Consider the following 26,253-nt stretch of genomic DNA (forward strand, 5'->3'; position numbering starts at 1 on the left):
AATTCTGGGAGTTGAACTCCACAGGTCTTAAAGTTGCCAAGGTTAGACACCTCTGCTTTATAGTGTTAAGACCGCATGAAGTTCTCACATTCAAGCAAGTTGTAGGGGAATCCTACTTCACATTTGCTGATCAACCTGCTCCTATGGCTAAAATTGAGAAGGGGAACTCCCTCCTACCTACCTGCACTTACCTAAGGGTAAGTGCTCTGTTTGGAAAAGTGACAAATACTGTCCATCAAGGGCTACCGAACCATCTATGTCGAAGTGCAAAATAGTCAAAGCCATACAAATTGCTAGTTATATGAAGTGAAAAATTGCCTCTATGGTAACAAGGTAACAAACATGTGAGTTCATTTGTAGTGTGAAATCTACTACCCGGCTATCACATTAACAGGATCAGTTCTATATTACTATAAATGAATTTGCTGCTGCAGTGGTTATCTTTAGACTTGCCAGGCTGGTTTTTCTCTGCATTATTAATCAAACTAATTATGTGTTTGTTTATTTCAAGTGCTTTAATACTGCCATTCAAGTGGAACTCTCTCAGACCAATTTGCATGATAAAATTTAAAAATAGTGAAACCCACCTATATCTAAGGGAAACAGGTGGTAAAATTTAAAATTACAATCAAGAGTCAAATCTAAAATATACAGTGCAAAATAAAGATGGGTACCTGTCTATTTAAAGAAAACAGAAAGAAACCCAAATCATTATGAATTGTGACACAGTATCCCATAAACATTGACAAAAACCCTAATTTTATGTGCCTGTCAATTGAGTGTACCTTACTATCAGGCACATTTTTATTGACTCTTGATTGGCTCTGATCATATTCATAAAGATATAGGCCAGTCTTCAAGAAAGTTGGCTTCAAGGTATTGAGGAAGTTGATTGGTCATGTGTCTGGAGCTAAGAGCTAGTGACTAGATATTACATTAGGAGGATCCTTGCCATTTATTGGAGTTGGGATTAAGAGAGCAGGTTTCAAAAGGGATCACGACATTTCATAAGGCTAGGTGCTAAGCTACAATAACAACAAAATGGGAGGCTGGATTTGTGTGATGGAATGATGAAAATCAAGCTGATTGAAATAATCGATTTAGAATTTTGGTCCCAGAAAGCAGCGTATGAGTCTGTTTCCCACCTATGATTTCTGCTTAAAGATAAAGCTGGGTCTTCTGCTACATTCATGCTGTGAAGAGGTGGACTGCCTATTAAAATCTAAGCTTGCATACTAAAAAATGTGGAATTTCAGACTGAAGACCAATGGATTAATTGTGCTGAAGGTTTTTGTGTACAAACCAGCTTACATGAAAATGTAAGCTCATTAAACTTACTAGCCTTTAAAGTACAAGACAAAAACACGAAGCAACAAATTCAGATATTAGTCTGAAAATTGTATTTTTTATGAACACCTGTGTGGCTACTCTCTTGTGGAATAATGTGGGATTTAAATTCTGCTTAAGTCCCTCAAATGTGGTCACATGTTGAAAGTCTACATTCTTTTTAACTTAGGTTTATTGGCAATAGGCAAAAGGCTGGTGCTCACTTTCTGATCAGTCCTTATTTTCTGTGAGTCTGTGTAAGAGAACCTCGGCTGTTCCAGCTGTGATTTATGCAGCATGAGGTGCAAACCTTGACTTTTCTTGCATTAACAATTCAGTGGCTTCAGTCTTACATATTAATGGCAGGTTTTTTAAAGCTGTGGTTTGCTGAACAAGCCACAATAATCTGGCTTGCACAGAGTACAAAACTGTAATGAGTATATTTAGCAAGAATGGACAAGCATAAGCAATAATTTCAGAAAGCCAAGTTTTTATCAAGGTAGTAAAATGTGTGTTGCACCATCACAGTTCAACTCTGTCCATTTTATACTTGTATGCAGCGTTTGTGCAATACAAAAGGAGTGATGCATAATTTATCGTTTACTTGTCTCCTGTCAGGTTAAACCAGGATCCATGAAGCCAGAGTTCATTTATTTATTTTCTTTCATACAATAGACAGAATCTTGCCAGACTAAACCGTTATTACTCTCTCTCTAATCCTGGGAGATTCTAGGAAATGTCTATCCTCACTTTCTTCCTCTCCTATTCAGCTCAGGATTGTGCCAGACTAAACCGTTATTACTCTCTCTCTAATCCTGGGAGATTCTAGGAAATGTCTATCCTCACTTTCTTCCTCTCCTATTCAGCTCAGGATTGTGACTCTTCTCTTTTTGAAATCTGCTCCCTCCTTCCTAAGAAATTGCAGCTTCGTGGTACTCCATCATACCATCTCCTCCCCTCCCTCCTATGGGCACCATCTCTCACATCTACCTCCACCCTTCACCCCTGACATTCATGCTTAACAAAGTGCATTGATGAAATCCATTCCAATCATGAGAACACTTGTGAAGAAGTGAACAAAACCCGGGGCCTGATTATGCCTGAGCTTGTTTGTGGTGCATTCAGATTTAATTTACATGAAAGGGCTCCTGCTATGGTTTATCTATATTGCTATATATAGTTTTATTCAGTCTAAAAATGTGTAGAAAACTATTGATTTTCCCACAAGAATCCAATTTTCACCTTTTTTAAAATCGTAAAATAGCATCCCAAAACACTCAGTTTTGGCTGAATGTACAGTAGATTAGATTTGGGTGTAAGAGTTCTCACATGTTATGCTCAGCATCAATATGATGCGATATGGTAGGGTTGAAGGTCAGGTTTCAGCATGCTATTTAAACATACTTTGGTGTATGTTGCTCTCAGCTTCATCCTTTTCAATTTCTTTCAATTATGTGTTTAACTGTCAACTTTTGATAATGTAAGGAACCTATTATACTCTTTGGATTATATTTTTATTACATTGTATTCAGGCAATTGGTCAAATGTATCATGCCATATTAAAACACACACTCACACACTCTTTGATTTTACTGGCATCTCTTTGTCAGTGATCTATAAAAAGACCAGTATAAAAAACAAGATAGATTTTTTTAAAAAGGAAATTATCCAAACTAGGGAGTAATTTCTTTGCCTTTGCTAATAGCACTGAGTGATAACTGGAATGTAAGAGCAATATCATTTCATAGAAGAATTCTGTTCTACGATTCTTTTAATTAAAATTCTTTTTGCTGATTGAAAGTTCATTCTCTGGTGTTTTCCTTAATATATTCGTAATGCATCAGTTTGGACTCCCTTGCTGGAGATATCTTTCATTATAATCCACTTAGCTGAGTTCATAATTAAACTTCTAAATACAAAGCTTTCATCATTATATTTTCAGGTCATATGCTGAAATTCAAAAGTTGAAGTCAGAGAGGACTTTTGTAGATTTCATATTTCTCTTCTCCCATTCTGGCAATAGAAGTGAAGGAATATTTTAAAGCTCATATAGGAAACACATAAAGACTACTAGACAACTATGCCCTGTTGGGTCATAATTTCAAAGTTATTTCTTACCTAAACTGAGAAACAGAATGAGCAGTGGGCAAAAAAAGTAGTGGGTGCTGAAGCAACCTCTGATTTCCTGCTGGTTTCCCCACTGAATTTCGTTGTGAGAATTTGGCAGGGAGCATCAGAAATCCTTCCCTTCCCTTCCCTTCCCAGTAAATGGCTGCTGCTGGGTGGGGGAGGGAGCAGGGGATTGCAAGTGTGGCTGGGAAATTGTCACAGAACATTGAAAAAATATCATGTGACCACAGCAGCAGTAGTCAGCAGTAATGAAGCAGCCACAACTTTTCAAAATTTCATTCCCTCAGGAATCATGGGTCCCGAATTTTGGACACATTCTGTATGCTAGCCCATTTGAGGTACTTTGGTTCAAAAAATTGTTACCCTATTTTACCCGGTTAAAAGTCACGGCAATTGAAGTTTTAGTAGTATATAGATAGATAGTAGTCTCTGCATTATTAAAAAGTAGCAGTATTAGAGGGGAAAAAAGTAGCAAAAAGAAAATGAAAAAAAGAAAGTGAAAACTAAGCCATTGCTTCTAGGCGATTTTTCAAGAGTAAAGCTGTAAAGAGTATTCCCCTCACCCTTGTTGTATTAATCGGATTCATCATAGGAGAGGTTAGTGCCTTTTCTTTGTGTTCACATTGATCTTTGAAAGGGCTTGCTTTAAAAATAGTTGATGTTCTTAGAGAGTATTAGCCCTAGAGTCCTAAATGTGCTAGGCTTCCTTTCCCAGAAAGCCTTTGAGATCAAGGGCTCATCAGGTTATTGTAGACTATGAAAGAGTATTTATGAGCCTAATCTAGAGGGCTTTTTTTTCTTTTTACCAAAAGCAAGTTAGTCTACAAAATTAGAAGCAGGTACGGTATTTCTTCAGGTGTTCTAAAAATCCTCCTACCCCTTACTTCAATGACAGTTGCCTCTCCAAAATTCTGTTCTGGCTTTCTAATTCACTTTTCAGCTGGTCTCTCTCCAATTACATTTGCTTCTCCTTCCTTCAAGTCTCTCCTCCAGCTTTCTCCCGTGGAGTGTTGTTTTCTTCAGTGTATGGCCTTACAACTCCTATTGTCTTCCCTGGTGCTTTAATTCTTTGCCTTAGCCAAGCTCCCTGCTTTGCATCTACTTGCTTTCATCCATTTCTGACTTAAGATGACTTAAAAAGCATCTGTTTGCAAAGCTGGGAATGAAAAGGCAGAAGAGACAGTTTTCTCTCAAGTTATTCACTCTATATTTTACTTCACACTCTGTGCTTCATTTTCTCCCCCATTAGATTGTACAGTATGGATATACACTCACAGACACTATGGATATACACCAGTGTTGGGTTTCAAATTTTTTTACTACCGGTTCTGTGGGTGTGGCTTGTGGGCATGGCATGGTTTGGTGGGCGTGGCATGGTGGGTGTGGTAGGGGAAGGATACTGTAAAATTTCCATTCCAACCCTACTCCAGGGGAAGGATACTGTAAAATCTCCAATCCCTTCCCAATCCAGGGGAAGGATACTGTAAAATCTCCATTCCCTCCCCAATCCTGGGGGATGTTACTGCAAAATCCCCATTTCCAGCTGGGACTTGGGAGGCAGAGAATAGATGGGGGTGGGGCCAGTCAGAACTTTTACTACTGGTTCTCTGAACTACTCAAAATTTCTGCTACCGGTTCTCCAGAACTGGTCAGAACCTGCTGAAATCCACCTCTGATATATCCTCACAGACAGACAGACAGACAGACAGACGAATGAGAAATAAACTCCCTTATTTCTCCTCTTCTCAATAGCCAGTATAACTTCTGGAGGCTTAAAATACACAATAGATGAAACAGATGAAGACATTTGGAGGTCTTCATAATGCAATTTATTCATGGTGTGGCAGATCTGCAAATGGTATCTTACCGTATGTGTAGTTTTTTTTAAAAAAAGCTTTACATGAACTATTATGAATATTTGTGACTGTGTTATAAAAACTGAGATTCTGATTTTACTATTTAACTATGAGTGAGTCTAGTGAATCAAAGTAGTTTGCTTGACACCACGATACGAGGATCTGGCACAGAGTGCTTTAATTTATTACAGTTTTTCCTGACTTGACAGAATCTCTATACACATGTCAAGGGGAGCAGCTGATCTGTTTGGTTTTGCAACCTTTATCACAAATATGCTGAGACTTTGAAGTAGGACTCTTGTGCATATAAAGAACTTTATACCAGCCAGTGATACATTTAATCCCTTGAATTCATTATCTTCAGATATTTCTTTACTTGGCAGGTGCTGTGAATTGCTGAACTTGGAAAGTCTCTTTGCATGTCCAGCCACCCATCTCAGTTCGACCCGACAAAGCTATTGTTTCTTCCTTTGACCTCTTCTATCTTTATTCTGTTTTGTTTTTAGAAAACCATAATCTCACGTGGTGATTAGGATCTAGACATCCTGCCAGAAAGCATTTTCATGTGATAAACAAACTGTAGTAGAATATTTGTAGAAGAAATCCTGCATTAATCTCTTGGTTAATTCTGATAAAACTGAGCTGAACTCATGCTAGGAATAAAGAACAAGAAACCCATAGGGAATAGATTCAAACTAAAGTTGATTAATAATAGTCAGAGTGATAGAGGGAACTGGGAGAGACAGGAGCTATTTTGCTAACTTAGCTTGTTTACTTAAATAGGGTCTGCTGTATATATTTAGCTTTCTCAGCCCAATTCACCTGATAGGATTGGGGTTGTAGGGAAAATAGGTTTAGGTTTTTAGGTTTTATTTGATTTGTATACCGCCCTACTCCCGAAGGACTCAGGGCGGTGAACAGCCAACAATAAAATACATAAATACACAAAATTTAAAAACCCGATAAAATCAAATTAAACTTTTGGGCCCAGACAAATTAAAATACCCCAATAATTTAAAAACAGATTAAAATTTACATATTTTAAAAAGGGAAGAGCTCAGGCCAAGCCCGCTTGATGGAATAAAAAGGTCTTCACAGCACGGCGGAAGGAACGCAGATCCGGGATCCTCCGTATCTCCGGGGGGAGCTCATTCCAGATGGTAGGTGCCCCCACAGAGAAGGCTCTCCCCCTAGGGGCCGCCAGTCGACACTGTTTGGCTGACGGCACCCGGAGGAGTCCCTCTCTATGAGAGCGTACTGACCGGTGGGAGGCTATTGGTGGTAGTAGGCGGTCCCGTAAATAACCAGGCCCTAAGCCATGGAGTGCTTTAAAGGTGGTAACCAAAATCTTGAAGCGCACCCGGAAGACCACCGGGAGCCAGTGCAGCTCGCGCAGGAGAGGTGTTACATGGGAGCGCCATGTCGCTCCCATTACCACCCGCGCGGCTGCACTCTGCGCCAGTTGGAGCCTCCGGGTGCTCCTCAAGGGGAGCCCCATGTAGAGAGCATTACAATAGTCCAGGCGGGAGGTGACGAGGGCATGAGTGACGGTGCATAACGAGTCCCGATCCAGAAAGGGACGCAACTGGCGAATCAGGCGGACCTGATAAAAAATCCTCCCGGTCACGGCCGTCAAGTGCTCTTCTAAAGACAGCCGTGAATCCAGGAGGACGCCCAAGTTGCGAGCCCTCTCCGTGGGGGCCAATGATTCGCCCCCAATAGTCAGTGATGGCGTCAACTGGCTATATCGGGACGTCGGAAACCACAGCCACTCGGTCTTGGATGGGTTGAGCCTGAGCCTGTTCCTCCCCATCCAGATCCGTATGGCCTCCAGGCACCGGGACATCACTTCAAGGGCATCGTTGGGGTGATCCGGGGTGGAGATGTACAGCTGGGTGTCATCAGCGTACTGATGGTACTCCACCCCGAAACCACGGATGATCTCGCCCAGCGGCTTCACATAAATGTTGAACAGGAGAGGTGAGAGGACCGACCCTTGCGGCACCCCACATATGAGGGGCCTCGGGGTCGACCTCTGTCCCCCTGTCAACACGGACTGCGACCGGTCAGAGAGAAAGGAGGAGAACCACCGCAACACGGTGCCTCCCACCCCTAACTCTTCCAACCGGTGCAGCATGATACCATGGTCGATGGTATCAAAAGCCGCTGAGAGATCTAACAGGACCAGGACAGAGGAGCACCCCCTGTCCCGAGCCCTCCAGAGATCATCAACCAACGTGACCAATGCCATTTCTGTGCTGTACCCGGGCCTGAAGCCCGACTGGAACGGATCCAGATACGTCGTTTCATCCAGGTGCTGGGGAAGCTGTTGCGCAACCACACTCTCAACAACCTTTGCCACAAAACGAAGGTTGGAGACCGGACGATAATTTACCAACATTGCCGGGTCCAGGGAAGGCTTCTTGAGGAGAGGCCTCACCACCGCCTCTTTCAAGGCGGCAGGAAAGACACCCTCACCCAGCGAAGCATTTATAATCCCCTGGAACCAGCCTCGTGTCACCTCCCGAGAAGCCAGCACTAACCAGGAGGGACACGGGTCCAATAAACAAGTGGTCGCGTTCAGTCTACCCAGAATCCTGTCCACGTCCTCAGGGGTCACAGGATCAAACTCATCCCAGATAACATTCTCAAGACCTGCCCCAGTCCCTCCCCCTGAGACTATCCAGTCGGAGTCCAGATCTTCCCGAATCTGAGCGATTTTGTCATACAGATATTGGACAAAATCCTCGGCTCTACCCTCCAAGGGGTCCTCCCGCGCTTCCTGGTGGAGCAGGGAGCGGGTCACCCTAAACAGGGCGGCCGGGCGATTATCTGATGACGCAATAAGAGCAGCAAAATAGCTACATTTCGCTGCTTTTATCGCCACTAGGTAATTCCTAATATGAGCTCTTACCAGTGTCCGGTCAGATTCAGAAAGACTGGCCCTCCAACTACTACAAATAGGAAGAAGAAAGTGTGTTGGATATGTTTACTGCCTTATTTGTAAAAATTAATAAAGGCAAGGTATAAAATAAATAAATAAATAATAAATAACAATACTTCAGTCAATTGATGCTTCATTAATTCTCTAACATTTCTTCAGCAATACCAATAGCACTTAGATTTGTACACCGCTCCATAGTGCTTTACAGCGCTCTCTGGGTGGTTTACAATGTCGGACCCACCCCCAACAAACTGGGTCTTTATTTTATTGATCTCAGAAGGATGGAAGGCTGGGATAGCCTTGAGTCCCATCAGGCTGTGGGCAGAGTTAATCTGTAATACTACATTCTAACCACTGCACCATCAAGGCTTTATTGAACGTTAGATTTGACCAGACCCATCTTTCTATAGGGTAACTCTGAGCAGCTTACAGTCATAAAAATATGGCTACAATTAAAACATAATTAAATCAAACATTGAAACCTAAGGATATATGGAGAGGGCTGGGGTGGAGTGGGGGGAGGTGTGATCTGTTGTTACTCAATCAACCACCTCTACTGTGCTGTTCCCCCACTGGGGCATCAGGTAGTGTTGGGTTTCAAAAATTTTTACTACCGATTCTGTGGGTGTGACTTAGTAGGCGTGGCATGGCTTGGTGGGAATGGCAGGGGACGGATACTGTAAAATCTCCATTTCCACCCCACTCCAGGGGAAGGATAATGCAAAATCCCCATTTCCTCCCGATCAGCTTGGGACTTGGGAAGCAGAGAATAGATGGGAGTGGGGCCCGTCAGAATTTTTACTACCGGTGTGCGAACTACTCAAAATTTCCGCTACTGGTTCTCCAGAACTGGTCAGAACCTGCTGAAAACCACCTCTGGCACCAGGCAAAATGGCAGAGTCAGGCCTTTAGGCCCTTAGTAAAAGATAGAAAGGTTGCGGGGGGCAACGTTTTTCTTAAAATATTTGTATTTGGGTATTTGAAGCTCTGAGATTGGTCCCATGATACATCATATTAGAAACTATTAAAAATGCTCTAAGTATAATCTGTATAAAATATGCTCAGAGGAAGGCAGGCTTTGAAATTCACCCAGTCCTTGTAGCAGTTCAACAGAAGAAGTATGTGCATGATCTTGAACAAGTCCTTGGATCATAGCTCAGTGTTGGAGAACTCAAAAATATTGTACAAACCACCAGGATTTTGATTCTCATTTCATCATGTGAAAGGTTCATGATAGTTATTAAGCAGGAGAGGACTTCCAACCAAATCCCAGAATTTTCTATTCAATCAATACTGCAATACAACATGTGTAAGCGGCTGCTTTCCATGAAATTGCAATTGTGGGATTCCTGGCATTGTTTCTGCTATCTATCAGTAAAGAAAGGGGGAGAAAGTGAAGCTGGGGCTGAAATAATTTTGAAATTGGCCTGACCTATAGAAAACCTAAATTAAGGAGTTTGTATTTAAAGTCCTCAGTGTTAAATTAAAGAAATAAACTAAATTAAACATAAATAGTCCCAATAATTTTCCTTAATCAGAACAGATACTGAATTTTAAATTAGGCAAAACTTTTACATGATTTTACTTTCCCATAAATACAAGCTAAAAGCCATTGGTTACATGATTATCATTAACTATGCTGCTCAAGTACATTAATAAATGAAATCAGACAAAAATATTATAATTATGCCATGCTCAGTAGGCTAAATCTGAAGGGTAGAATTATAAATTTATCACGATGGAGACCTTAACATTTACCATAATTACATAGCACTGTACTAAAAATCTGTGCAGATACACTGTATATGTGTATGAAGCCAGACCTTGCCTGATATATCTTGGTTTAGATGTTAGACTAGGAGTATGGAAATAGATTCTACTTTAGACTCAGCCATGGGAATTTGCTGGGTTACTTTAAGCCTATCACTCTCGCTTAGCATAACTTACCTTTCATGGTTGTTGTTCTGGGGAAAAATTGATGGAGAGATCATGATGTATATAGCTTTTAGTTCCTGATTAGTAGGTGGGATAAAAAAATGTGTGTGCTTGTGTATGTTTGCATATAGGTTTTCTGTAATATTATGCTTGCTTATGTATAATTAATAAAAAAGGAAGAAAAGAAAAAAGGAAGAAAAGAAAGCAAACAATATTATCTGTCTATCTATCTATCTACCCACACATGCATACATACATATCTGTTTACACACACATGTATTTGAGAAAAAGACACATATTATACAGTATATGTATATGTATACATACATACATACATACATACATAGTATATGTTCTTATATTCTTGTACTTGTATATATATAAATAAAATTTTATACTTTTTTTTCAATAATAGATGACCATATCTCACTGTAATTGTTCATACATAACCTCTGTTGATAAGCAACTGATTTATACCCTGCAAATAACATCAGATGTTCCATCCACTGAGTAGTAACCGGGCCTATGAATTTATTTTTTCCAATATTGAAGAACTAGTTTCTTTGCAATACGAAAGCACTAAGAATTCATTCTATTGTACAGCCATTTTTCAGGTAATATGTACAGTATGTGGTTCAAAAGATTTGGACATTCAAGTATAGTAAAATTAAATTAGTATATATGATTATTTTTTCCCAAGTAGAATGACATCACAAAAATTTTATGTGTTAATGATATATTGTTCCCATTGCATTATTTATGTGATAATTGTAATAAATAAATAGATAAACTGAATTTTGGGTGGCTTATTCTTTGCTTTATCAAGAACTGCACACTATATGATAACAATGCTGCATTTTCTGTTTAGAAATATACCAAAGGTTCTTTTTTAAAAGGCAAATGGACTTTGAAAAGTCTACTTGCTTTTTGAAAAAGCACCTTTGGGACAACCATAACCTGGATGATTGAGAATCTCCATAAATATGTTTAGAAATAGTTTTGCTTTAAACTAAGTACAGTCGTTAACAATTAGTAAGCTTAAAGAAAAACAATAAAATTATGTGATTAATCTTTTTGGATATGAATCCATTGCTAATGGTTCAGTAACATTTTATTAGATAACAATTTTCCCTTTTTGGATAAAATAAGACAAATAGCCGGTAGCAAATAAAATGTTAAAAATAAATAAATACTTGCAAAATTGAAAAAAATTCCCCATGAAATATAAAATATCAGGAAGTTTGACCTGTGTTCATTTTGCTCTTGCAAAAAAAGCTTTTTTCTTTTTGTTCTCCCTTCACACAGCACATTTTTTGACATTCAAGATATGACCATTTGCACTTTACCTTTATGAGAAATCTAAAAAGCTAGTGGTGATTTTTCTTTGACAAATGTGAGATTCATCACACAATCAGACAATCCTTTTTTTAAACAAAGGGAATTAATTCAAGACATAGGTGTATATAGGTCAATGCTACTTTGGGAACTGAGAGTTATAGTCAGGGGTTGGTGGGGAGACATCTTGAAACAAACATCAGGAAAAAAATGAAGTTTATCGTGATTATGATTTAGATGATTTTTTTCCTTCTCAGTGTTGGTTGGCAATCACTTTATGACCAAAAGAAGAATATTCAGGCATGCCTGGATGATGTAGAGTGGATGAATCCACTTTACAGTAGCTGAGAGTAGATCTCGGGAAAAATGTGGGTGTTTTCTTTGTTTTATAAATGCAATATGACTATTTTAAGACTGATATTATACTTTTTAAGGCTGTGCACGATTCCAAAATGATCTGGAAGAAGCACTTTTGCTGCTCTTAGGAATACAACATGCTGCCTGAGGAATTCTGGGAGTTGAAGTTCACATACTTTAAAAGGCACTGAGGGTTAACACTGTGTTAAACTATTGTGATATTTTTTTTCTTTCTTTCCCAGGCTTCTGCCTGAAAAAGAAGTGCTGCTGCTTTAATAACCACATTAATTCAGTGAACACATTGCTTAAACCATCCTCATCTTTTTCTGAAGCTCGTGGAAATCTTCACAAAGGTGGATTAGCAAAGTGCAGGCCTCTAAAGCTCTTCTGCCTAATGTTTTTAGAAATATGCGCCAATCTAATAGTTTTCATCTGTAGCCTACTTCAAAACCCTGGGGAGGGGGGGTCGTTACTTGCTATTATTGTTCAGTAATCATGGTGTGAAGGAGCTCTTTCCACCAAAAGAAGACTTAGTAATTGTATGCAGCCTTGGAGATTCCATCCATATCTTGAAATGGAGACACAGGACTTATCCTGAGTATCACAGGTGGTTCTATAAGGACATCTTGACATATATTTTGAATTGGCTGGATGACTAAATTTTTGTTGGGCAACAACTCTTCATTATAATTCCTAAGGACATTAAAAAAAAAAAGTAATAAATGGCAGCAAGCAGAGACTAAGCACTTTCCTGTATCTAAATTACACCAAAGCCCTTTCTTTCTAGGATATGTTTAAAAAAATGAATTGATGACTACATTGTTTAACAAGCTTTTGTTTCTTTCATTTTTAGGCATAGTGAAGTGAACTGGATTGATCTTCATGAAGTATGTTTCTGAGGGATAGCTGGTTTTGTGCTCGCTGGGCATGGAAAAACATGAAAAAGGGCTTAATAGTCCTTACCTTCTTCCTCTTGCACGCTTCTGATTTGGAAGGTAGAACGTCACCTCCCTTTGTCTGGAAAACAGGTAGGGATAAATGAATCCTTAACTGATGTTTACAACTTAAGACAATTCTGGATTCTTCAATCATTCACACGGTTGGATCATACAGATGTTTGGAAAGCAAGGAGACATCACTCTCCGTGTAGCCAGGTGACATGTCAGTCGTCTGCAGCCTGGCTTTTATTGCATCTGGTGATGGATGGAGGAGGTTACCCCTCTTGATTTTTCCTGAGTGCTTTCATAGAACAGTTCACAGAATCATAGAGATGGAAGGGACCTTAAAGGTCTTCCAGTCCAAGCTACTGCTCTATGCAAGAACCATTACAACATCTCTGCCAGATGCCCATCTATCTAGTTTGAAGGCCTCCATTAAAGGAAAATTCACCACTTCAGGTGTCAGTCTGTTCCACTGGCCAACAGTTTATATAGTCAAGAAGTTTAATTTTTCTTGAAGTTTTAATCTATCTCCCCCTCTGGGGCAATAAAGAATCAGTCTACTCCTGCTACTATATGACAGCCATTGAATATTTGGAGACTGCTATATCTCTCCTCCCCTCAAATGATCTCTTCTGTTGTCTAGGTGTGCCCAGTCCCTTTACCCATTCCTCACAGGATTTAATTTTTTGACCCTTCGCCATCTTAGTTGCCTTTCTTCGAACTCACTTCAGTTTGTCACTGTTTTTTGTGCATCACAATGGCTAGAACGAGACTCATATTCCAAGTGGAGTCTGACTAGAATTGAGTAAGAGCAAAACAATTCCTTCCTTTAACTCCAATATAGCATTTAACTTTTTAGCAGCTGCGTCACACTGCTGGTTCACGATTAGCTTATGATTGAGAATTAAACCCAGATTCCTTTCCTGTTGCCAAGCCAGATTTATCCTGTCTCATACTGGTGTCTTACAGTTTCCCTGTCCAGACCTGTATGTTTTTCCCAGTTAAATTCCATTTATTCATTTCAGTTCAAGACTCTCTAGATTTTTCTGACTCTTTTCTTTCTTCTGAGGTGTTAGTTGTCCCTCCCAGCTATGCTTCAGCTTGAGCTTTGATAAATGTCCCCTTATCCAAGTGCTGATAAAAAAAACCTTATGAAAGACCCAGGACTCAAGACAAAGCATTCACTGTTTCCCTCCAAGCTGAAATGTAAATAGTGATGGCTTCTCTTTTAGAATAAACAGCTACAAATAGGTGGAATAGAAGCAGCGTTATTGTGGTAACTAAAACTATGATAGTTACATCTATTTGTACGTGGAACAAGAAGTTAGATGAGGAGCAAAAACCTGGAAGAAAAGAAAATCATGCATTAATTTGTCAATTTATATTTTGAATGCAGTACAGGCGGGGAGTTGGGAAGAAAGAAAGCTGTATGCTTAAGCCATCATTTCACAATTTGGGTTTCAATAGCTAATCAAGTGCATTTTTATGTATAAAGGATTTTTGACAAAGAAAATAAAATGTACTTTTATGAGTTCTGGGTTTTTCTTGGTTTTGCTAGGTGTGTAGTACAAAGGCTATAAGAAGCCCAACAATCCTCCAGAAAAGCTTTGGAAAAATAAATGTCTTTATTACATTTTTTAAAGAAATAGTGGTTCAAATATTGCTATGTGTTTTTAATTATAATATTCTGATAAAAAGGGATATAAAATCAATTAATAATAATAATGATATGGGGGTTCTTTCCTACAGAAGTTTCTTAATGCAGGGAAATACATCTTTCAAAAGGATGGAATGGGAAACAAGATAACAATTCAAGCATTTTGAATTATTTCTCTCTATCTATCTGCCTCTTATGTGTTGTCACTTGGGATGTGCTGTGCTTTGGATCTGAAGTGAAAACATGCTTCAGGCACACATCTGCACCTGTCAGTGCCTCCTCAAAAAGCTACATTTTCTTGGTTGGGTGTTTCCAGGAAAGTATGTGTTGGATTTCAGGATGTCTGATGGTGCTGATTTGTGCCATGTATTTAGATGCAGTGGTTGGAGTCAGCCAGTTCGCACCTATTCGGGAAAACCGGTTGTTAACTTTCTAAGCAGTTCAGAGAACTGATTGTTGGAAGAAATCTTATTTTGTTTTTTTCCACTTTACAGGGCTAATCCTGTAAGGAAAGCAGGAAGGAAACATTCTGGTGTTGTTTCTAGCCTACTCTTTATTGCCCTGCTTACAGAAACTGCCTCTCTGGTTAACCCTTATTACATTGTAACAGCTAAGGTGTTACAACGTGAGTGACATTGAGTTGGCCATGCCCACACAGTCACATGACCACTGAGGCATGCCTATCCAGCTGGTCATTAGGGCAGAGAACTGGTTGTTAAAGTGGTGAATCCCACCACTGCTCAGATGTTATTATTTACCGAACAAAATTAAAAATTGTTTTGCCACATGGAGATTAGATGAGATTTCACTCTTGGTTAAAGTAAACATTTTCAGGACTCCAACTAATAGAAACTTCTTAATATTCTCAAATATAACGTAAAGATCATAAATGCTCAAAACAGTTACAAAATGAAAGGGAGAAAAAGAAGAAAGGAAACGTAACTAATTGAAAATGAAAACAAAACAGTATCTTTCAGGAGTACCTGGTGATCCCAGCCACCTCTATCTTCATTCTAAGCCACGAATATATTAAAAGAAAAATGGATAGGAGAAAAGGAATAATTCAATTCAGTTCATTATTTCTCGATAGATTGTTTTAATGTTGCTACTGTTTGAATGTTCATCATTTATTTAAGTTAATTAACATGATTCCATATCGGGATCAAAGAATTTTCCCGTTCCAGTATCCAGGGATGCAAAAAACTTCAGAGTAAAGAAAGAGAGAAAGAGAAATATTCTCCCTTGCCCTCTCTTCCTCATGCGCGCATGCGTGCACACATGCACACTTTGTCTCTTGTAGACTGGCCATGAGATAGCCCTGCTGGAGCTCTTTATGCTTCTCAACCATTCTTGAAGGTAAACTTGGTTAATGTCACAAGCTCTTATATCCTAATATTCCAAAGAACTGGAATAGGAAGATAAGTTAAGGTAATATAAGTTATAAGATAAGACACTAGGAAGATAATAAGAATTCTTTGAACTTTTAGGAGCAGTTTTGGAGAAAATATGCAAGGTACCGCTTCCAGAAGAAGCTAAAAAAAGGCAGATTTCTATGTTTATAGTCTGTGAAATTTAAGGATCTTGGAAATGTTTGTTGTTGTTCATAAAACATAAAGTATTTCTAGATATGTCTTCTACATAATTATATTGACCTTTGAAGATAAGCCTTCAAAGCCTTGAAATATCTCAGAAGATTTAAGGATTCTTTAAATGTTTTTAAAAATAATTGATTTTTGTTTTCATGGATGGTGTATTTAAGAATTGGAAAGAGCATATCAACAGCTGATTTGTGAATATATAAAATGTCTGGATCAGAATTTAAAAATCTGGTTTGAAAAAGTAGACCAAAATATTATTTTGGATTGGTTTTCTCCTTCAAATGCAAAATGTTATTGTAGTTAAACTGCCTTTTCTGCTATTGTTAACCAGCTGGACTAAAATTTGGTCCCCCCCCCCCCCAAGAAATGCATGTGGTTGGACATGCTGGTAGCCTTTGGATATTTGAGGTAAAATTCTGGCAGTTAATAAGCTATTCATTCTTTGTAGTTTTGAGTCAATATTATGTATTAGGGGCAACTAGGGTTACCATTTATGGACTAGGAAAGTCTAGATAAACTCTAGATTTCAGCAATTCCTAGCTCTTTTCTGCCATCTTTTCTGCCGGATTTCATAGTCCATATGTGATAGTCCTAGGGAAACAGTAATAATTGATTTATTGAATTAAGATTTACTTTTCTATTGAAGAATGGTATTCAAGGCAGCATATAGTAAGAATGCAATAGCTAAAAACAAAAGAAAAAAGAAAGTTCAATTTAAAAAAAAACTAAAAGCGCAATAAAAAAACCAAAATGACAGGCTGAAGACTTGTCTCCATTAAAAAAACATGCCAAGAAAGAATTCTGCTAGATTATAATTACTTGGAGTTCAAAGATTGAGAAAATGTGATTATATTCACCTTAAATTTTTGATTCGCCTCATTCATTCAGTTCAAATGTCAGAGCAAAGCAGTGCTTTCAGAGGTTTTCAGTAAGTAAGGGTAGAATTTAAAAAGGAGAATGCAGCCCTCTAAATAGTGTGGCTAATTTGACCATATGCAGTTTGTTGCAGGTCTCTGATACCTTTTTAGAATTTGTACAGTTTTCTTGAATTGCAATGGGGATAAAAAGACTTGTGCACTGGTAGTTAAGTATGAAGTCCCAACACTTTTGGTAGCCTCTTCCAGTTACATGTCCATTTTAAATCCAAGACTAGATCAGATCTGGCCATTTTACAACCCCCAGGCCTATCCAGCTCTTTGACTGTCCCTGTCTGACCTGTATAGATTATTTTTATTTTGAAGGTGACTGCTATTTCCGCCTTCCCCCCAATTTACTTATGTTCATGCATACAGTACATGCCTACACACTTTCACAGCTCTATTGGTTTGGCTCTCCACAACCATCCAGGTTTCTCATGTGGCCCCTTGGGAAAATCTATAGTCTACCTATACCCTAGATCAGTGATGGCTAACCTTTTCTGGACGGAGTGCCCAAAGCACGTGGGCATTCACGCAAATGCGTGTGCATACCCAAACCCCCAAAATGCAATGCACCCTCCTGTGCATGCCCCCTGCCCCGTGCATGCACGTGTCCCCTCCGCATGCACCCCATTCACCCATGCATGTGCGTGAGGGCCTCCCTGCATGTGCCCCACACATGCACGCATGTCCTCTCCGCATGCACCCCGCCTCCCGTGCGTGCGCGGCAGAGACCCGACGACCCGCTGGCTGGTGGTAGGCACGTGCGCATGCGTGACAAAGCTGAACTGGGGTGACGGCTCACATGCCCACAGAGAGGGTGCTGCATGCCACCTGTGGCACATGTTCCATAGGTTCGCCATCACAGCCCTAGATGAAGCTATTATTTTCAGTTGTCTCCAAGCTGTAAACCAATTCTATGTGTGAGGTTGGCTTGTTTTAGGTTTTGATGGCAAGGATGTGGGTTACCAGGATTTCTTATCAGATCACTAATGCTCTTCAAGTATAACATGGTATATTATTCTTGTAATGACTATACAAAACATTATTTTGTGTTGATAAGAACTTAGTTTAGCCTAGTGTAAATAGAAATGTGTTGAAATACAAATTTTATAGAAATCCATTACTTTCTTTGGGTATATCTGATCATGTTTACACAGATGGACAATTGCCCTCTTTCAAATTAACTTTTGATATCAGTTATGCCTCATGTAGCTTTCTGGGGGTAATGTATTACTGACTGCAGTGTCATCCAAAAGAGCTTTAAAATGCATGCAACAAAAAAGTCTATCCTTCCTAAATTATTCCAATACAGTATATAAAGTCATACCTTGATATGGTACTCAACTTATCTTTCATTTTCTCCTTTCCACTGAAATTCACATATTTTATATGTGTAGATCAACATAGCCATTGACAAATGATCTCAACCTTTGACAGACACCTCTATCAAACATTTTCCAGCAGAATGTAATTGGGAAGCCTGCTGCTGCTAAAGGGCATAAAATAAAGATTTCAATTACCCTGGCTGAAAATACTTAGAATTGCAACTTTTATTTCTGGAGCTATTTTGCGTGGTCATCATATTCCTATGCTTTATCTCCATATTTGTGTTTTAGGTGAGTTAATCTTAGTTAAAGCCTAGCAAGAGAGTATTTTGGAAGTCTTGGCTCTGTGCTGTGTTTCCTTAAATGAGTAAAAAAATAAAATGTCTCAAAGGGAGTTTTTATTTTTTATCTGCATCCTTAAAGGCTAACTACTTTCCAGCATGTTTCAGGTGATGCACAAAATAATGCAATAAAAAAAATAAGATGCAGAGATTCATGTGAGCTTTTACAAAACATGAGAATTAAAAAATAAAACAGCACATTTGCATGTGTTAGGACAAATTCCTTTCCATAGATACCCACAGTTCATTTTCAGTAATGATCTAAAAGCAACTCTATCCTTTTTTCTCTCAGGTTTTACAGGAAATATTAATTTGTTTTTAAAAACAGAATGAAACATAAAGGACGTTAAAGGTCATGCAGCTGGTGCTAATAGTTTGCCCTTTCTTTCCATGCTGCAAAAGTCACCCTGATTAAAGTATTTCTGCTCTCATATAGGTATTTTAATGTAGACAAATTATCACAGTTTTGTTAACAGGAAAGGCCAGGGATTCCATCCAATTAAGTGAAACTCTTGTCCCTACTGCAGATGTTTTCATTCAGTTATTTAAATTCAATATATAGCTTTGAGAAGATTTGAAACCTGTACAGTTCAATTAGTTAACAAATTAGTACGTTAATTAATATGATCTATGCCTCATGGTTGTGTGTTAAAAATTGGAATCCTATGCAATAGGAATCCAAAACAATCCATTGCTGTCCTTGCTCGCTGTGACCAATGCATCTCCCTGAGACCTGGTGATTTTCCCATCTATTGAACCTGAATATGATTTATATTTAGCCTAATTACTGAGGGAGCTGTGCAATGGGCAGCCTATTCCATAAAATGGGCAGTCTGAGTCAGTTACCTTCTGACTCAGAACAGCCCAGAAGTGTGGAGAAGTGTGTTAATTTTAGGTTGAAATTATCTGGTCCGAGGAGTGACTGCCAGCTGTGAAAACAGTCAAACGTTGGTGTAGGAAAATACTTTTAACTTTCATTGCTAGCTCAGGATCTAGGCTGGTATGAAGGAAGCTTGATAGACCAGCTTGAAGGGGGACTCTGAGCTGAAATACATCTCAAGCTTTTTCCCTTTAAGGCTCAACATAAAACACTCCCACAGGCACAAAAGGATAGAGGAACGTTTGATATGTATATGCCATAGATCTTATGAAGAAAAACTTAAGAAGCCATTGTGCAAGAATTTCAACAACTGCTGGGTCAAGTGTGTGTTCTATTTATAATCAGTGTTCTTACACTTTTTTCCCCATGTCTGTTCCACATAAAGGGCTAGAGTTGAGTGTGTGTGTGTGTGTGTGTGTGTGTGTGTGTGGTGGAGATATTGTTTATACTTGTGTTTTGGTAATAGAAAAAGACTGAGCTCTAGAATGAGGGAAGTTGAAGATGGAGAAAAAAATGGAAATCACTCTCTTTTTCTTCCTGGGGTGCTGGGGGCGGAGCTTCCTGCTGCCGCCGCTGCTACCGGTTCACCCGATCCATTTGCTCGATCCGGGGTGAACCAGTAGCAACCCACCACTGATTTGCAATCATTGCAGCATCTTGATGAACATGTGATCAAAATTCGGAAGCTTGGCAACTTGGTTCATATTTATGACTGTTGCAGTATCCTAGGGTCATGTGATTACCTTTGAGGACCTTCTGATGAGCAAAGTCAATGGGGAAGGCAGATTCAGTCAACAACTGCGTTACTTATTTAAAAACTGCAGTGATTCATTTAACAACCGTAGCAAGAAAGGTTGTAAAATGGGCCCAAATTCACTTAATAAATGTCTTCACTCAGCAACAAAAGTTTTGGGCTCAATTGTGGTTCGCAAGTCGAGGATTATCCGTAATATGCTTGCTGACTAGGGAATGGAGAGCTGAGAATGCTTGAAATAGCTATAGATTTTTTAAAAATAGCTTCTCTCTACTTTTTGTTTATATATAAAATCCTTGATTATTTTTTACCAGTTTTTTTTTTAAAAAAGATTTTGCTTGACATGGAAATAACCTGAAATAGGAAGCTTACTCTGTGGTTTATTATCACTGAGTGCAGTAATCTTCACAAGCCGTGGCATATGGATATTTCCATAAAAGCATATAAGACACAATTATTTTTAAACGTGTCTTTATTGTTTGCTGTGATAATGATGTTTAAATTTTCCCTACTCTAATTATTCAGGTATATTGAGATACTGTGCTAATATGGTTTTGTGTTTTGTGAACTCTACATTTTCTTCTTCTCCTTGTATTTGGAAGCCAATATATTGATTAAATTAAGACTATGAATGTGAATAAGAAACAGACTTTTTTTAAACAAGATGATGAATATGCATGCCAGGAAACCTTTATACAGTTCTTCCATATTTATAGACTATTAAAACTCTCATGTCTGTCTCATTGTTTGTAACCTTCAGTTTGCTGAACTAATGCATCACAGGGTACAGGTAGTCCTTGACTTACAACCATCCATTTAGTAACCATTCAAAGTGACCACAGCACTGAAAAAAGTGACTTATGATCTTTTTTTCATATTTATCACCACTGCAGCATTCCTGTGGTCACATGATCATAATTCAGATACTTGACAACTGGCACACATTTATGATGGTTGCCAAGACATGGAGTCATGGGGGGCTACCCTTGAAAAGTTTGGAGACTACAGTTGGTCCAGAACGCAGCTGCGAGAGCTGTCGTGGGTGCACCTAGGTACACCCACATTACAACAATTCTCTGCGAGCTGCACTGGCTCCCTATTGGTCTCCGGTCACAACTCAAGGTGTTGGTTATTACCTTTAAAGTCCTACATGGCTCAGGGCCAGGGTATCTTCGAGATTGCCTTCTACCGCATAGCTCCCAGCGACTGGTAAGATCCCACAGAGTTGGTCTCCTCAGGGTCCCATCAGCTAAACAATGCTGGCTGGCGGGCCCGCGGGGGAGGGCCTTCTCTGTGGCTGCCCAACTCTCTGGAACCAGTTACCTCCTGTGGTCCGGATCATCCCCACCCTATTGGCCTTCTGAAAAGTGGTGAAGACCTGGCTCTTCCGGCAGGCCTGGGGCTGTTGATCTCGCTGTTGCGATCTGGTGAGATCCGGCCATGAATGGTGTGAATGGGTTTTAATTGTTTTTAATAGTTTAACTTTTAATGTTTTATATATGGTTTTTAAATGCATTGTAAGCCGCCTTGAGTCTTTGGAGAAAGGTGACATACAAGTTGAACAAATCAAATAAATAAATAAATAAATGTGATCACTTTTTGCAACCTTCTGACAAGCAAAATCAATGGGGAAATCCAGATTCGCTTAAGAACTATATTACTAACTTAACAATTTCAGGAATTCACTTGACAAGAAAGGATGTTAAAAAGTCTTTGCATAGTAGCCGAAATTTTGGGCTCAATTATGGTCGTAAGTCAAAGACAACCTATAATAATTTTTGAATCAATGTACTTCAAATGAGATAACTTAAAGAACGTGTCCAAAATCCAAGACCCATGACTCTTGTGAGATTGAAATTTGGCAGAGTTGTGGCCAATTCATCGCTGCTACGCTGTCACGCCACCACACTGCTGCAGTCAGTGATCGTCATTTCCAATGCTCCCTGCCAGCTTCCTTCAAGGAAAGTCAATGAGGAAGACGGCAGGAAGTCAAGTCACTCCCACTCCCATTGCTTTCTTGTACATCTGTGGTCATTCTGTTTCTCTATTTAAAGAAATAAATCTGAAACAATGATCCAACAGGTCACGGGTTGTCTAGTTTTCAGCGAAAGCTCAGTACATTTCAAAGCCTATTAACTTAAGGGATGAATCCTTCTCTTAGAAATCAGTGAATTGTTTTGGTCCGGATTGTAATGTGTGACTGTTGTTCATGAAAGAAAGGTTATGATTAAGTTTGATTAAAATCAGTCAATTTTGTGGGATTCTGAAAAAAAAAATGTAATGGGAAGCCACTCACTGCTTCTGGGCAAGTGCGACTTGAAAGGTTGCTCATGAAAAATAACTTTACAAATTAGAACTTAATAAAAACTTTGCTGCTCCAAATGGTAAGCCATACTCCCTATGCGATTAGTGGTTTCATTTCTTTCTCAGCAGTTGGGTAATGATTATGGCTCCAGATGCTGCAGGACTGATAAAGAGATTGATTAATTTCACTCGAAAGGGCATATGTTCAAAGAGAATCCAATTGGAACACCACGAAAGGAGGGGTCTGACATCCTTGCAGCAAAAGAGTTTAACATAACATGGTCCCCAACTGTTTCTTGAAAAAGATTGCACACTATTATTCATCCACTCAATATATAAAATGCTCCATTTTATGCTAAGCCAAGCTAGACATATCATTCCGAGTTGTTTATGCTGACTTAATCATCAAAACCCCATGGCCATACTGACAAGGGCCATCAGAGACAGAATGAGTGCTTCTGACTTGGCCTAAATATGCAAATACACTTGCTTAACTATATTAATTAATACTAATTATATTTGCACATTTATCTTTCTTCACCAGACAGATACAGTACAGGAACTGCAACTATAGTTCCTGTGAATTGGTGCATTTTAGGTATTCTTTTGAAACTGACATTGTGTGCAGTTTATTGCCCCTATTTATTGAGTGCCCATGTACCAACTGAAAGGCAACGCAAAGGGTTTTTCCCCCTGTTGCATCTCCTGTGTTCCCCTCCAAATGCGTTCTCAAAATGTTGGGGGATTTTCAGAACCAGAGGTGAGATAAACGTAGGATTTAGGGAGTAGAACCACAGAAAGTCTTGAGTGAATGGAAATTTGTTTGAGTAGGTGACCATTTGTGTGAAGTCCACATCTACTTCTGACTGTTGGGCTATTAATAAAATAGACTGAAGTATTAATCCAAAAGTTCTTTGTCCATTCTAAGGGACGTTGTGGCTAAATCTGCTAATGCTAAAGTTATAAATATAGATGGGGTTTATGAATTAAGGGAAAACAGCCACACACAGTTTGTACAGCTTTGCTAAATATTATTGGATCACAGGTCCATGAGCACTATTTAGATTTATTACAGGAACATTAAAACCCATCCAATGCATAGGATATACAATAGTAGTGTGATCAGAGACAGAACCAGCTATCTTCAGCTCCCTGTAAGCCATACTCTCAAGAAAGTAATTTATTTACAAGATGAAGAGATATGTGTAAATACGAATCAGATTACTGACATGCATATCCCCATATAAATATATTTATGAAATCAAGTATACTCCAGCATAGACGCACAGTGCAGCTTAATATATTTAGCAAGGCCTGACATTGACGTAACTTTGGCTCATTATTTATCATTATTATATCAAGGGTACATCCAATTATACAAATGAATGAAGGAATAAATTATGCACATTCCTGGTATAAACAAATAATTGCAAAAAGGTGGAAAGGCATCTATAATAGTAAACAAGTACTCATGTTATGGACAAGTGACCCACAAAATCTTAAATTTACCCATAAATCAGAGGTGGCAAAGTTTGATTCTTCTAATGCTGCTGCATTTTATTGTCATCATGTGCATAGTTTGCTATGTTGACTTGGGACCATGGAGACAGAATAAGATCTGATATTGCCTAACATTAATATTGATGGTAGAGACATGGGTAGTAGAAATAATGCATACTAGAGAGTCACTGGTACAGTGTAAAAGTAATAATAAAACTACAATAGCTAGTCACTTCTAGAATAATTTTGCATGTAGAGTATTATAGGTAAAGCAAAGGTTTCCCTTTCTAGTAGTTTCCGACTCTAGGGGGCGATGCTCACTTTTGTTCCTTAGCTGAGGGGCCAACGTTGTCCAAAATACTTCCGTGGTCATGTGTCTAATATGACTATATGTTGAGGCTGTTATCTTCCCACCAAAGTGGCACCTATTTATCTATTTGCATTTGCATGCTTTTGAACTGCTAGGTGGGCAGAAACTGGGGTAAGTAACGGGACTCACTCACTCCATTGTGCAGCACTCGGGTCTTGAACCTGGTCTTCAGCTTTCCAGCTCACAAGCTCAGCTTCTTTAACTGCTGAGCCATTGTGCCTTTGTAAAGTATTAACAAACTGTATGGCAGTGATAGTGAACCTTTTAGGCCCAAACCGGAAGGTGTGCACGAGCGTGCCGGAAACCTGACGACCAGCTGGCCAGCACACATGTGCGCCTCAGAAACCTGACGACCAGCTGGCTGAGCTGGGGCAACTGCGCACGTATCCACAGAGAGGGCTCTGTGTGCCACCTCTGGCACGCGTGCCATAGGTTCTCCATCACTCTATGGGAATGAAGGAAGTTTACCTTTCCCGAAATAGAAACAGAACCTGTATGGTTGTGTCCGTCTGTAAGAATCACTTTTTTAAAAAAACAAACAAAAAAACAACCTATTTTGAATGGGTAAAATGGAGTAAAATTGCATTTTCCTTGCATTTGGCTATTCTTCTAGTCATAAGAAGCAGGAAAGAAAGCACTCACTAGGTGAAGCCTAGGAAATAAGGAAATCTCTTTTCCAAATGTTTAAATATTCACCTGATAATATCACTAATACAAATTACTCTTCTTGGAGACTTTTAACAATTTAAGGATTTGACTTTAATATCATATTTTCCAGAACATTGATATACAAGCTATATCAGACTAAAGCAGAGTGATCCAATAGTTGCAATAATCCATAGCTTAGCTATGGGCTTGATGTGATAGTTTAAGGGTTTTGATATATTGCTTGGAATCTTAATCTATATTTTATCTGTCAGCGTAATTTTTTTTTTAGAATTTAATTTGGAATCTTAATGCTGAAATAAATGTCAGAACTCAATTTTGGTTTCCCCCTTAAAGTGTAATCTGTTTTGACTTTCTTTAATATAGCAACATTTTCTTTATTCAGACTAGGAAAAGGCAGCATTTAAATTCCATGTCAGGTATGTGATTAAAGTCCATTTCCTCAGCCCTGGTGCTATGTGTCATTTTCAATGCTTTCTTAATAGACAACTCATTTGCTTGTAACCTCTAGGAAGCCTTGAAAGGTCTTTAGTTATGATATTTTATGCATCTGGAAGATCTCATCATTAAATTAGTAATGAGTATTAATTAAACATTTCTTTCCCTGGTAACTGTCTCTGTGAAAGGAAGGCAGAATATGTGATCACTAGAATTTTAAAGTATGGAGGAATAATTAGAACCATTCTAAACCATTGTAGCAGGCCCCCTTCTACCCAACGTTACAGTCTCTAGGTTTGATTTAATAAGGGTCCTATTACGAGGAATATTGTGCTGTTTACAGTGGTATGTCTTTGGCTGGAGAAACATCAACCAACAGAACAAAACTCAGTCCTCTCTCCCTTGTGCAGAAAATCATCTTCCTTTTGATGATTATGAATAGATGCACTTTCTGGTGATATTTTCCTTTCTCCTATATCCATACCAAAAGACAACTGTTGTCTGCTCAGTAGGGTCACTTTTCAAGCTAATCTTCACAGCTTTGTTCCAACTCTAATAAATTATTTGAGGATAGTAGGACTGCTGTTGGTTGACTGGATATATTTTTCTGGATCTGTATATTCTCCACAGTCTCTTAGCAACATCTGATGGAGTGTAAATTGATTTTTACTGGAAC

The 26,253-nt window shown here is 38.9% G+C and overlaps 1 protein-coding gene across 1 annotated transcript in view; it reads left to right on the forward strand.

The window, feature by feature from the left end:
* Positions 1–26,253, forward strand: part of THSD7B (thrombospondin type 1 domain containing 7B) — a 550,701-nt gene that overhangs the window by 73,684 nt on the left and 450,764 nt on the right. Inside the window, exon 2 of the mRNA XM_060687945.2 lies at positions 12,737–12,911. Coding sequence (XP_060543928.2) covers positions 12,773–12,911 — 139 coding nt within the window. The 5' untranslated portion in view covers positions 12,737–12,772. The remainder of the gene's footprint in view (positions 1–12,736; positions 12,912–26,253) is intronic.

The sequence above is a fragment of the Pantherophis guttatus genome, chromosome 1, assembly GCF_059756535.1.
Source record: "Pantherophis guttatus breed Tessera chromosome 1, ASM5975653v1, whole genome shotgun sequence".
NCBI classification, from domain to species: Eukaryota; Metazoa; Chordata; class Lepidosauria; order Squamata; family Colubridae; genus Pantherophis; species Pantherophis guttatus.